General features: G+C 44.5%; 2 protein-coding genes across 8 annotated transcripts; one reads left to right on the forward strand and one right to left on the reverse strand.

Moving 5' to 3' along the window:
- Positions 1-7209: 7209 nt before the first annotated feature.
- Positions 7210-12185, reverse strand: Cryab (crystallin alpha B). 6 transcript variants are annotated; one of them, XM_028783801.1, is made up of 4 exons: positions 11939-12185; positions 10039-10434; positions 8889-9011; positions 7210-7549 (listed from the first exon to the last, which is right to left on the reverse strand). In XM_028783801.1, the coding sequence occupies exons 2-4, from the start codon at positions 10237-10239 to the stop codon at positions 7346-7348; spliced, it is 528 nt and encodes a 175-aa protein (XP_028639634.1). In that variant the 5' UTR covers positions 10240-10434; positions 11939-12185; the 3' UTR covers positions 7210-7345. The 6 variants fall into 6 exon arrangements, with proteins under 6 accessions (XP_028639634.1, XP_028639633.1, XP_028639635.1 ...); XM_028783800.1 differs by having other exon boundaries at positions 12047-12174; XM_028783802.1 differs by having other exon boundaries at positions 10039-10429; positions 12047-12169.
- Positions 11172-12444, forward strand: Hspb2 (heat shock protein family B (small) member 2). 2 transcript variants are annotated; one of them, XM_028783806.1, is made up of 2 exons: positions 11172-11361; positions 11782-12444. In XM_028783806.1, the coding sequence occupies exons 1-2, from the start codon at positions 11268-11270 to the stop codon at positions 12234-12236; spliced, it is 549 nt and encodes a 182-aa protein (XP_028639639.1). In that variant the 5' UTR covers positions 11172-11267; the 3' UTR covers positions 12237-12444. The 2 variants fall into 2 exon arrangements, with proteins under 2 accessions (XP_028639639.1, XP_028639638.1); XM_028783805.1 differs by having other exon boundaries at positions 12064-12444.
- Positions 12445-13384: the final 940 nt, after the last annotated feature.

Raw genomic sequence — 13384 nt, forward strand, 5'->3', positions numbered from 1 at the left:
CAAATCTCTATTTTTGTTTACTCTAACTGTTCTGGTGAATTTTTTATCAACTTAATAAAAACTTAAACATATCTGGGAAGAGGGAATTTTAATTGAGAAATTATTTCCATATGATTGGCCTGTAGGCAAGCCTGTAATGCGTGTATATTCTTAATTAATGATTGATGTGGGAGGGCCTATCCCACAGGAGCAGTGCCTCTGCCAGGCGGGTGGTCCTGGGTGCTATAGGAAAGCAGGTTGAGCAAAGCCATGGAGAACAAGCCGGCAAGCAGTACTTCGTCATGACCTCTACATCATCTCCTGCTTCCAGTTTCCTGTCTTGAATTCCTGCCCTAACTTTCCTGAATGATGGACTTAAAAACTCTAAACTGAAATAAATTCTTTCCTCCCAAGTTGTTCTTGGTCATGGTGTTTTATACCATCATACGTGTGTGTGTGTGTGTGTGTGTGTGTGTGTGTGTGTGTGGTAACAATAGGGGGAAAGCCATGAATCTGAAAAAGAACAAGGTTATTTGGGAAGTTTTGGAGGGAGAAAAGGAAGAGGGAAAGGTTGTAACTACAATCTCTAATAAACAATTTTTAAAACACAAACCAAAGGTTCACGAATGGTAGGCAAGTACCATGAATCACATCTCCCACTCTTAGAAACAGGCGTGCTGGCATATGCCTGGTTCTCCAGCGTTTGAGAGGCAGACGTTGCAGGAGCAAGGCCAGCTTAGGGTCTCTATTGAAACCAGCATTGGGCCTGTGGCTCCTTCGTAGAGCATTTTTTTCTAGCATGCTTAGGACCCTGAGTTGAATCCCCAGCACCAGAGGGCAACAGGAAGAAAGAGAAAAAAAATAAAAAAAGCTTAGACTGTGGTGTACATTATACAGAACATTCAGAAGGCTGAGGCGGGAACATAGCCAGGAATTTGAGACCTGGTTATGGGCTACATAGTAGACTACAGAGTGTGACCCAATCTCAAGAAAAACCTATGTTTTTTCTAGTCAAACACTCCTCTCTGCTTTCCATCAGTGGCAAATCTGAAAAACCCAGCATAGCTTATATGTTACTAGGCATTCCTGGAGTCATTCAGTTAAAGAATGTTTGACTTAGCACAAACTTAAACATATGTGGGAATGCCCTTACTGAATAACCCCTGGTGAGAGGACTATGAGGAAAACAGCTTCCCTAATATCACAGAGGATGTTAAACATAGGCTGACAGGCTAATGACCTTTCTTGTGCACTATGTACCATCAATGGTCTAATGTTCATGTACTTTCTCTTTTCACTTGATTTTGGAACATGTCTCAGGAATACATTTTCATCTTAATAACCTCTGTGTATATTCAAAAAAATTATAAAGAGGACAACCAGTTCTGAACTCCTCCACAAAGACAACCAAGGAAATCTGCTGATCAAACACAGGTAAGCATGCTAGACCTAGCAGGTCAAGGAATAGCAACTTGCCACAGGGTCTTGGTGGTGGTTCAGAAAGATGCTGGAGTGAGCTATTGGTTTGAGGTAGATCCTGCAAAGCAGAAGATGGAAAGAGAATTGTGAGTAGTTCAGGTTAGTGAATGTAGGGAGGCAGAGGTCTTAACTGTGATGTGCTAAGCATTGTTAGCATTCCTTCTAGGCTCCGCCCCACGGTTACCTGGCAACAGCCAGGTTATGACCGGCTTACTATAAAAGGGACTGTTTGCCCTCTCCTCACCCTCTTACTCTCTTACCCTCTTGCTTTCTTACCCTCTCTGTCCTTTCTCTTCCTGTTCTCCCTCCCCCTGGACTATCTCTATGTAACTCTAGTCCATACTGTATCTGTGGCTGTACCTCAGGAGAGGATGCCTCAGCATTGGCCCACAGCCTCTTCCACCTCACCATCAGGCTCTACAAAACACATCCTGGCTCGTTCTTTCTTTTTTATAAAACACAACAAGCATTATTTCCCTTTCTTGTCTAACATATGAGAACAGTTACCAGAAACATCTGTGCCCGTAACTTCTCTTTAAACAGTACGAGAACGAGCTGCTGTTATCTCCCCAACCCTCATTTGTTTATGGAATTTGTGGTGTTTATGATGGCAAGTAATGACTAAGTTTCATGGGTTTTTGGTTTTTTTTTACTACGTTTCCTGTTTTTATCTTTACGGATACCTGGTTGTTCCCATCACTATTTAAAAGGCTGTACTTTCTATAATGTTGTTTAAGGCAATTTTATCTTCAATCTCTTTTTCTCTCTGTGTGTATGTGTGTGCATGTTAGTTTGTAGGTTGCTTTTCTTCTACTATCTTTGGATTAATAATAAAGTAATACTGGCCTAGTTGAATGAGTTAAGTATTCTAATTGTTTTGTGATAGCTCTCTCTATCTCTCTTTCTGTCTCTGTCTCTGTCTCTGTCTCTCTCTCTCTCTCATCTGTGTTTGTGTGTCTGTGTCTCTCTGTCTTTCTCTCTGAAAAATAAAATAGGTTTATGGAATACACTGCATGAGGCATTGGAATGGCCAGGATTGAGGCAGTACTCTTGTTATAGCCTGGGGATTTCTTTGTTGTAATATTTTGGTTTCTGATTCAATCTTATTCTAGTAATATGTCTGTTTAGATAATCTGTTTCTTAGATAATCAGGACTTACTTTGGGTAGTTAAATATATCTTGGGATTTCTCTGCTTCATCTGTGTTTTCAGTACATTGTTACCCATCTCTGCTAAGGTGTCAGGAGTAAGGAGTTAAATCTTCTTGATACTCTCAGATAAATATATATATATATATAATTAGGCTATCACCAAGTGGCCCTAGCCAATCCCTATACTACATGGCAAAGTCTAATAGAACAATTATTATTTCAGGCCACCAATGGGGTAGTTTAAAAGGCAGGAATAGAGAACAAGATTGAGCTCCTGCTGCCTGCTAACCTGTGAACTAAACTGCTGATTTTCAGACAACACAGATGGGAGTTGTTCCAAAGAACCTTTCTAAACATGTCTGCTTTTCCTGTTTCCTTTCTTTCCTGCTGCCTCTGGTGGGTAGTGGGCTACAAGGGAGGCTAAAGTGTTTAAGAACCATCATTAAATATAGGGTTTAAACCCAAAACAGAATTTTATAAATAGATTTTTATCATGAAGATTTGTTGAACTCCAGTTTTCTAGAATTTATTTCTTTATTTTGGCAGATGATTACATCTTTGTAAATGACAGTTCCATCTCTAACTCTGCAACTTTTGCATCTGTTCTAATGTGACATTGGTCAGAATCTTGAGAGCAGAGTCAAATATCAGGAGTGATCAAGGACCCTGTGTCTTGTTCTGGATAGCAAAAGGAATATATTTAAATTTTCTGGGACAAACATAACATTTATGCTGGGTCTTCTCTGTACCTGACCTTATTTATGAAATAAGGACAATTCTTTTCTTTCTTGTCAAGAATCTGTTCCTCATTTACTTCCCTGACCTACCCTGCTCTGAAATGATCCATGAAAGTGGACATTTTGTCAAACCCAATGGCTACTTCAGTGACTGTCTTATTTGACTTGTCTACACTACATTTGGCTTCTTGCTGCAGATCACGGTGGGGATTGGGGAGGCTTCCTTCTTCACATCTTCCAACCTCTTTTTTCATTAAGCTAGGATCCATGCATACCACCAATGGCAAATCATGGCCCTTTAGGTCTCATGTCTTCCTCCGGTCTCATCACAGGTATTTCTGTCTGTAAGGCCCCCCTGTGTGAGCAGGCTCCGCAGCTTCACTGGTCCACCCATCTCTTTTTTTCTTGGCTGTAGTTCCCTGGGATTACACAACACTGTAGCAAGCTGTTTCCTCCCATTTCTCTGACTATGTCTCCAGGTCTTTTATGAGCTGACATTTCTACATGGGTCCTTGAAGTTTTCCATTCTAACAATTCTGTTGTCTTTTTTCTACTCTTTGTGTGCTGACCCCAAGTAACAATATCAACTACCCTGCCTTTAACTGATAAATAATACTTCCAGATTTCTTACATTTATTTATTTATTTATCTATTTATTTATTTATTTAATTGTGTGTGTGTGTGTGCGTGTGCACGCACGCACTTGTGCACACATGCACATGTACTGGCTTCTATTGGCTTCCAAATAAATTCCAAAGGGTTTAGTAGAGCCCTTTCTCCATTGCCTCATGTCCCATACTCCCTTTCGTACACCCAGCTCTCCAGTCATCAGAAAACCTTCATGCCCCTACCATGTCCTCTTACTAACTTTAATAAACTATTGTGAATGAGTAAGGGCTCTCAACATACCTTTAGTCCTACCCCAGCTTCAAAACCAAAACTAACACAAAGACAAACTGCCAGATCACTCATTAGATGGGCACAAGAAAAAGAAGCAAGTCCTGATGCAGAAGTGAAGGAACTAGAACTTGCACACACTGCGAGTAAGAGTGTAAAAAATGATGCAGCTGCTGTGGAAAGTGTCTCAGAAAGCTGGACGTGTAAAAGCACACGGAGCATACTTGTGCTCTCTCTCTCTCTCTCTCTCTCTCTCTCTCTCTCTCTCCCCCTCTCTCTCTCTTGCACGCATGCGCATGTGCACACACACACACACACACAATAAAACTAAAATATGTTTTTAAAGTTAATGCAGACTAATCCTATGACCAGAAATTCCAACTGTCATATTTATGCTACAAGGAATTGAAAACAATTGTAAAAATAATTATAATTATATGTTCATGGCAGCAGTCTCCATACGAATCAAAGGGTAGAAACAGCAACTAATGGGGGATAAATAAAGCTGGGAATATCTATTCAGTAAAATATTATTTGTCAATAAAAGTGAAGAAGTGTGATGTGGAGAACATTAGGCTGAATCCTGAAAACATTATGCCAGGTTTAAAAAAAGAAAAAGCTAGGGGCTGGAGAGATGTCTTGGCCGATAACACTGACTGCTCTTCCAGACAACCCAGGTTCAATTCCTAGCACCCACTTGCCAGCTCACAACTGTCTGGAACTCCAGTCCCAGAGGATCTAGCCCCCTTTTCTAGCCTCCACCAGCACTGCATACACTTGGTTCATGGAAGACTTATATTAAGGTAAACACTAATACACAAACAATAAAAATATATTTAAAATCTCAGCTGTGTGTGGTGGTACATGCCTTTAATCCCAGCATTTAGGAGGCAGAGGCACAGGCAGGTTATCTGAGTTTAAGGCCAGCCTGGTCTACAGAGCAACCTTCAGGACAGCCCCAGCTACACCAAAAAACCTTCCCTGCCTCAAAAACCACCACAACAAACATATTTAAAATCTCAAACAAACAAACAAACAACAACAAAAAACTTTAAAGCTAGTCACCAAGGGCCATATATTAAAGACTCCATTACTAGGAAGTATCTTAAATAGGCAAATCAGTAAATAAAGTAGGCACATGGTTGCCGAGAGCAGAAGGATATAAGGTATTAAGTAGTAAAATCTAAAATTGACCGTAGGAATAGATGCACAAGTCTATGAATGTGTTATTGAGAGTACACTGTACAATTTGAATGAGTAGATTAAGTCTATACACAAATAGAATCTTAGTAATTCTGTCTTAAAAATTCAGTCAACTATTTAAGAAAGTGTTTGCTTCACTAGGTCTCCAGAAACTACATTTAAAAAAAAAAAAAAGACACAGAGATGTGCAGCCGTAATCCCAACACTAGAGAGGAAGAGAAAGGGGCATGCCTAGGGCTTGCTGGCCAGCCAGTCCAGCCAAATCTGTGAGCTTAAGGTTCATCGAGAGGCCTTGGCTCAAGGAAGATAAGACTGCACTGACAGCATTTCCTTATGTAGCCAGGGCACAGATCCAGAAATTGATTATGGATTAGAGAAAGGGGCTTCCTGAGTAGATCATGGTATGTCAGATTATTGGAGAGTTGTTTTGATTTTATAAGGAATCATTTAGCCTATGAGACTTGAAACGTGGCTGGGCATGGTGGTACATGCCTTTAATTCTAGCACTCAGGAGGCAGAGGCAAGTGGATTTCTGTGAGTTCAAAACTAGCCTGGTCTACAAAGCCAGGGCCGTTATACAGAGAAATCCTGTCTCAAAAACAAAAACAAAAAAAGAAAGAAAGAAAAAAAGCAGAAAGAAACTCACATTATCCTAGTTTGTCTCTCCTGTATCATAAAGACCTGAAACAACTGTTTCCAAAAAAAAAAAAAATTCAAAATCAGGATCAGTTCCAAAACTGTATACTTTGTGAAAGTAATTATCTCACTTTAAGATTATTTCTTGTGGGGCTGGCAAGGTGGCATAGCAAGTTAAAGCCACAGAAGCCTGACAGCCTGAGTTAGATCCCTGAAACCCATGATCTAGGAAGAGAATAGACTGCTAACAGCTTTCCTCTGGACACACACACATACCCAGAGACATACCACACACACATACAAACACACACACACACACACACACACACCGTACAGATAAAATAATAATTACTACATTTAAAAAAAAAAACTTGAAAAGACACATCCTCAAGTTAACCTAGAAACCAGCAAGTAGCTACCACAGTCGAGGTGAGGGTTGTTGCCACAGGCTTGCCAGCTAGTGTGTAGCAGGGCTCAGTGAACCTGACAGAAGCTATGTCTAGATCCACTAAAGCAAAATGGAGAGAGTGGTTTTGGTTTTCTATTTTGTGGGCTTCCCCCTCCCAGGAGTTAGTAATTTTAGGAAGAAGATTTTCTTTTGATTTTTGTTTTATTTTTGTTGGGCTTTTTGTTGGCGTTGTTGTTTTTATGTTTGGTAGAGAATGGATTCTGTGCAGTTTGGGTTTAAAAGCTATCTGTTGACTACTTTGTGCTATACTCAAGAAGCTTGCTTAACAGTCACCACCCATGTCCTATTTACTGTCCTGTGAATTAGCTGAGGACACTCATCAAGTCACACTAAGGTCACCATGTGCCCCTGGTGAGGTAATTAGTTTCAGAGATGCACTGAAGCCTTTTATGTGGGGTTAGCCAGAGCTGATTCACCTCGACCCCTCCTGGGACATCACCATTTCTCTCTTCTTAGTCTACTCCTTACAACTTTGTCCTAACTAGTACAGCGAATTATAAACAGAAGACCGGAATATCAGGGGAGTGAGTGGCTCTCCTGAGTTTGTACCACTAAGAAGCAGTGGAGCCAATCATTCTGACCAGAAACACCCTTGGAGTCCCCTGAATCATAGTGTGGGAATTAGTTGATCTGTTATGTTTGCAAACACGAGACAGATCTGTTGCTGAACGATATTTTTATTAGCTTAATGATCTGGGCCAGCCTTAGCATTAATAAGCTTCAGCACTAGTCACAGATTTTCATTCACTGATGGGAAACTTCCTTGTTTTAAAAAACACAACGAGGAAAGGGAATCTACTTCTTAGGGGCAGCGGTGACAGCAGGCTTCTCTTCACGGGTGATGGGAATGGTGCGCTCAGGGCCAGACGCCTGTTTCCTTGGTCCATTCACAGTGAGGACTCCATCAGATGACAGGGATGAAGTGATGGTGAGAGGATCCACATCAGCTGGGATACGGTACTTCCTGTGGAACTCCCTGGAGATGAAGCCATGTTCGTCCTAATCCAAGAGAAAGAAGGATGAAGCAGAGAAATAGGAACAGGAAATACCACCACTTGCCCCAAACTCAGACACTCCTCTCCCTTGGTTTAGATCAAAAGGCCCTAAGACAAAAAGAAATATCCGGAGCTGGGGATACAGTCTAGTGGTGAAAGGCCCTGAGTTCATCTCCAACACTGTAAATATGCAGAGAGCTAAGTCCAGAGCTGTTTGTCCAGGTTTAAGGCTAGAATAAACTGTCCAATCAGAGTCTAGGAAATCTGAAACAGCCCTGAGCTTCTTAGACCTTCGTATCTTGAGACACAATTACAACTGTGGCACTTCCCACAAAGGAATGAATCTGTGCTGGCTGGACCCACAGAACTTGCACTCCCATTTTGGCATTGAGGATCTGTATCCTTTAAGAAGCCCATAAATTGTCATAATTGCTCAGACATGTCTCAGAGTTTTCCTAACCCACGGGGTTGCTGATATTATATAAGGTGACGCTATCAGTGACACTGTGGTCCAGTCTTAAATCATGAGCAAAACTGAGATATTAATTTTTGTTTTGATTTGTGTTTTGTTTGAAATAGGTAGAGTTTCTCTTTTGAGCCCCGCTCTCCTGGAACTCATTCTGTAGACCAGGTTGGCCTCTAACTCAGAACCTACCTCTGCCTCCCAAATGTTGGGATTAAAGGCATGTACCACCATTGCCCACCTGAGTTATTAATGTTTTTAAAGATGTATTTATTTATTTTATGTATATGAGTGCAAAATCCTCCTTGGGCAACCAATGATCCAGGTGCAGTGAGTTATACATAATTGTTGTTGTGAATAATCACAGTAACCACAGGGTTGAAGGCAGTAAGTCTGGCTTCTGGATGTTCAGAATTCCGTGTCTCTTCTGCTCCGTTTAATGCTAAGCTACTTGGCTTGTCTGCTTTTCAGAGCTTCAGGCTTATGGCTGTGAGGAAGTAAATTAAGGTTTGTTTGTGCAGATGCTTGGGATTCAGAAGGTATCAGGATTAGCATCAGCAATTCCTCTTGTGGTTTTTTTGGCAATTTTTTCTTGACTTCCTAAAAAGGTGTTATGATTGCATCTTAAAAATGAATGACTTGGGGGCTGGAGAGATGACTCAGCCATGAAGAGCAGTTAAGACTGCTCTTCCAGAGGTCCTGCTTTCAATTCCCAGCAACCTCATATTGGCTTACAACCATCTATAATGAAAACTGATGCCCTCTTCTGGCATACAGGTATACATGCAACACCAACAGCAGATCGAGCCCTGACTTAGCTTCCCAGCCATGGATCTGTAACTCCTAAATGAATTCACAAAAGACGGAAAGGGCCACACACCTGGCGTTCTTCGTGTTTGCCGTGCACCTCAATCACGTCTCCCAGAACCTTGACTTTGAGTTCCTCTGGAGAGAAGTGCTTCACGTCCAGGTTCACAGAGAATCTGTCCTTCTCCAAACGCATCTAGAATAACAAGGAGGCAGGAGGAGGGGCTAAGATGTTAGAATGTTCATTAAGCTGGAGAAGGCTCATCGTTCGGCAGATTTACTGCCTACAGGTAATTCATCTTCCACTTGGCTACTGGGGAAAACACATCCCCTTTTGGATAGTGATGCTCACACATGTGAACTACCACAGTGATACACAAAGAACACCCCTTGGTCACCAGCCCCAAACTTTACTTAGAGGCACAGGGAACAAGACAGGTCAGTAGGGGACTAGTCACAAGGATGGGTCTGGGCATGGCATCTGCTGCCTCTCTACCCAATGCTGGCTTTGTCATTTGTCTAGAAGACAAAGGCCCCCTTTTTCTTGTTCAGCTCCTTGCCAAGTTTCCAACCCACTCAATCTGGAATGTTCTGCCGGTCCTGTCCTTCCAAAGCCCTTGCTCACTCGGCTCCTGTTTCCTCACACTTGAATATTTTTAAACCAGAGTGTTATCTGTGACAGTCTCTGTTAATCTTCTCTCCCACTGAGTTGAGATAAGTCAGGGCTTCCCAAGAGTGGTCGGACCTCTTAAGGCATGGACTGAGGTCAGTGCACTGTCTCAGCCTCAAGGAACCCAGAAAAATCATAGACAAGGGAAGAGGGAGGGAGAATATTGATGGATGTCTCCAGCTCCATCAAGGGGGCATCAAAAACCCAGGGTGAGTAGATTTCTATCTGATCTCAACAGTTTGAGACGATAACATCCTCCAGGACCATGGCTATTGAAGAGGTAAGTAAAGGAGTTGAAACAAACCAGAAAGAGGCATCCTACTTCATCATTAGGAGACAGAAGATGACCCTCACTGTGCACAGAAAAATGGACCAGGAAATAGAGGAGCATCAAACAGAAACAGGTGTCCAAGGGAAGAAGAAATAGTAACTTCGTTTCTCTGAACCTTTGCACACACAGAGATGCCTAAAATGGCTTAGGCAGGGATGAAAGGGAAAAGGGAAGAAGGGTCCAGGAAGGGCACTCACCCCTGCCTGGTGTAGGTAGACTTACCTCTGAGAGTCCAGTGTCAAGCCAGCTAGGTGCCCGCAGGAAGGAGGGTGGCCGAAGATAGAAGGGACTCAGGGAAGTGGCAGTTGAGAAGAGGTCAGACTCTAACAGGTGTTCTCCGAAGAACTGGTCGAAGAGGCGGCTTGGGGAGTGGAAAGGAAAGAAGGGACGCCGGATCCAGGGATGGTGGATGGCAATGTCCATGGTGGCTAGTGAATGTAGAGTCGGTTGGCTGGTCAGCTCCTTCAGCTGCAGCTCCAGTCAGCCCCTTATATATGCAGTCTTGTGAAGCTTCTGGAATGGTGATGTCAGGGGTTTTATTATGCCCGTTCACCGCCAGTCCATGGAGACTTGTGATCAGGGATTTGGCAGGGTGACACATACCGGGTACTCACTGAGCTAAGAAAAGAGAAACACAGGCAGGGCTGAGCTGACTGACCGGTGACTTGTCATGGTCTTGTTTCACTAGCTCTGTCCACACCCAGTGGCACCCACCCCATCCTTGTTCTCTGAAGCTAGGACAGAGTCAGGAATCCCAAGCAGCTGGTGGTGGGCCCCTCCTCCTCTCTAGGCTTGCATGCCAGGGGAATTGAGCCAGCAACTATCTTGGGCCTGGGCAGGGACTGGAATCTTCCTAGGCTGAGCCCCAGGGACATTAACTCTTTGTGGAGTCCTAGAAGAGAGCAGTGACCACCACTATGTTAGAAGTAGGTATCTGACTGGAACTCTGAGTTGATCTAGGTTCAGAAGATCCTGACATTAAAAAGACAGAAAATGTTTCTTACATTTTTGGTGCCATGTGGCTAAGTCTTTTTAATTTTTTTTATTTTTTATTTTTTAAGTAATGTGCACTGTGCCTAAGACTGAGGACAAAGGGTGATGAGGATGTACAACTGGTGAAGGCCCAGCTCAGCCTCTCCTTGCCCTCCTGCAGCGCACCAATTTCTCTTCCCAGGTCCCTCAGCTGTCCTTCCAGGCCCCTGCGACAGCTGAAGGGTGTGCAGAGGAGGGGACTTAGGGGGTCCAGGCTGTGCTGATCACACCCTCATAGCTGCACTCTCTAGACTTAGGCTTCCAGCCCTCCCCCACCCCCAGAGGCTCTGCACTATTTTGGGTGGTGTAGACCCCGCCCCCACTCTGACTGAGCCCTGGCTCTCCCTGAAGCTGGAGGGGTCGCCTTGATCTTGTTGGGGCTGCACTTAGGATCAGGGCTACTAGTCTCAACAGCAGTCATGTCAGGCCGCACAGTGCCACACGCCCACCCAGCCACTGCGGAGTACGAATTTGCCAACCCCAGCCGCCTAGGCGAGCAGCGCTTCGGAGAAGGTATGGCTCAGATGCTTCCCACCCCCACCTCCTGAAATTCTGGGCTCACTGCCCAGCTTCACTGGCCTCCACTCTACCTGGAGCTTAAGTGGACTCCTGAGGTGACCCGTCTCCCACTCCAGACTCCCCCCTCAAGCAAGACTCTCTCTAGTCTTGCTACAGACTTCAAGACAAACTTTAGACCGCAGGCCTTTGGGTGTCCGGGCCTTGGCACGCTTCAGAGTACCTTCTGGTTTCGTTTCTGTCCTCCCAAGTCCAGCTCGCTTCCTCCAGTGCCGACTCCTTTCCTTTCCCAGCCCCTCTTCAGCAGTTTCCCACCTGCTCTCTGGCCCTTGTCTCCATATATCGCCTTTCAGCCCTGTGCCCATTGCATCCTCCCCCATCCTGCCTCTTGCCTTCACTTTCTCTCTCTGCTCCCAGGCCTCTTGCCGGAAGAGATCCTGACCCCTACTCTCTACCATGGCTACTATGTTCGGCCTCGGGCATCCAGAGCTGGGGAGGGCGCCAGGGCAGGGGCCTCAGAGCTCAGGCTCAGTGAAGGCAAGTTCCAGGCATTTCTGGATGTGAGCCACTTTACCCCAGATGAGGTGACGGTGAGGACTGTGGATAACCTGCTGGAGGTATCTGCCCGACACCCCCAGCGTCTGGATCGCCACGGCTTCGTGTCCCGAGAGTTCTGTCGCACCTATGTCCTGCCTGCAGATGTGGACCCCTGGCGGGTCCGAGCTGCTCTCTCCCATGATGGCATCCTTAACTTGGAGGCGCCACGGGGTGGCCGGCATTTGGACACGGAAGTCAATGAGGTCTACATCTCCCTGCTTCCTGCGCCTCCTGACCCCGAGGAAGAGGAAGAGGTAGCCAGAGTTGAGCCCTGACTGCCAGCGATAGACCCAGCCCCCAGTGAATCCCCTGTCTACCTCCTGTGGTGATTCCATAAATCCACCACACCCCAGAGGGAGCAGCATCCCTGGGAGATGGGATAGGTGCATGGTCCACAGTGTATGGTTTGATCCCTTGATGTATCATAGCCTTTGATTTAATTCTGGGTGGGGCTGAATAAACCAAAAACCTGGGGACCTTGTTTGTGCTGCTCCTGTTCTGTGGCCTGAAAGACCTAATGGGCAGAAGGTCATAGGCAGCGATTTCCACGGTGAAATATGCCCATCGTCTCAGCGTCCTGAGCTCACACTTGGATGCTGAGATCACACCCGGAAGCTGACACTGGCTCCAGATCAAATTCCTAGCCATAATTTTCTCACAATGCAACAAAAGAGAGAGTGATCCTGGGAGGGGTAGGGCTAGGCCATCCAAACAGCCCAGAGGGCACTGTCTGAGCTGGTGATTAGAGACACAAAAACAAGGGTCTCCAGGCTGTCTGGCTCTTTTTGGGTAGGAGTTAGGAAAAATGTTTTTTGGCTGGAGAGAGCTGCCTGAAGCTCTGGAGTGAGTGTTTTGCTCCTCACAGCAGTGGGGTATGCGTGGAAAGGTCTCTGAGAGAGGTAAGGAGGAGTGCACATACGTGAGCACACAGACATATTAATCCACCATTATCACTGAACCTACATACAACCTTCTTATTTTGAGTACAGGGAGGATCCATGCAAGAAAGCAATTGTGTCTGATTTTCTAATAACCCACAGAGAGGAGACCTAGAACACTATACCTAATCTAAGACCCAACGCCTTTCTACTGTCATATTGTAGTGGCCGTGGTCCGGAAAGGCTGAAGTGATCTTAGTGCTGGGAGTAGGGTGTGTTCAGAAAAGTCAGCTGGTGGGGGCAGGCTATAGCCACACTCTTTACAATCAAGAAAGCTTCATACATGTGCATGATTTGAGGGGTGTCCAAAAGTTTTCCTTTAGTCATTCATATATATGTATGGATGAATATGAATGAATATATATTCTATGTTATGGTGGATATTTGAAATTCTTTCATTAGTGTGGTTGTTTCTTAGCTTTGGGGTTAAAAAAATTTTATTTGAAACCCAACAAAAGCTATCAGTCCTCTTACCAGACAAGTAC

Source organism: Grammomys surdaster, unplaced genomic scaffold (assembly GCF_004785775.1).
Source record: "Grammomys surdaster isolate TR1022 unplaced genomic scaffold, NIH_TR_1.0 1164, whole genome shotgun sequence".
Taxonomy (NCBI): domain Eukaryota; kingdom Metazoa; phylum Chordata; class Mammalia; order Rodentia; family Muridae; genus Grammomys; species Grammomys surdaster.

What these genes read in the sequence shown, in the direction of transcription:
- Cryab (XM_028783801.1), bottom strand. Translation starts at nt 10,239, where the DNA reads ATGGACATTGCCATCCACCATCCCTGGATCCGGCGTCCCTTCTTTCCT. An exon ending in TTGACACTGGACTCTCAGAG is followed by an intron (nt 9,012 to 10,038) that starts GTAAGTCTACCT and finishes TTGTTATTCTAG; the next exon opens with ATGCGTTTGGAGAAGGACAG. An exon ending in GCAAACACGAAGAACGCCAG is followed by an intron (nt 7,550 to 8,888) that starts GTGTGTGGCCCT and finishes CTCTTGGATTAG; the next exon opens with GACGAACATGGCTTCATCTC.
- Hspb2 (XM_028783806.1), top strand. Translation starts at nt 11,268, where the DNA reads ATGTCAGGCCGCACAGTGCCACACGCCCACCCAGCCACTGCGGAGTAC. An exon ending in CGAGCAGCGCTTCGGAGAAG is followed by an intron (nt 11,362 to 11,781) that starts GTATGGCTCAGA and finishes CTCTGCTCCCAG; the next exon opens with GCCTCTTGCCGGAAGAGATC.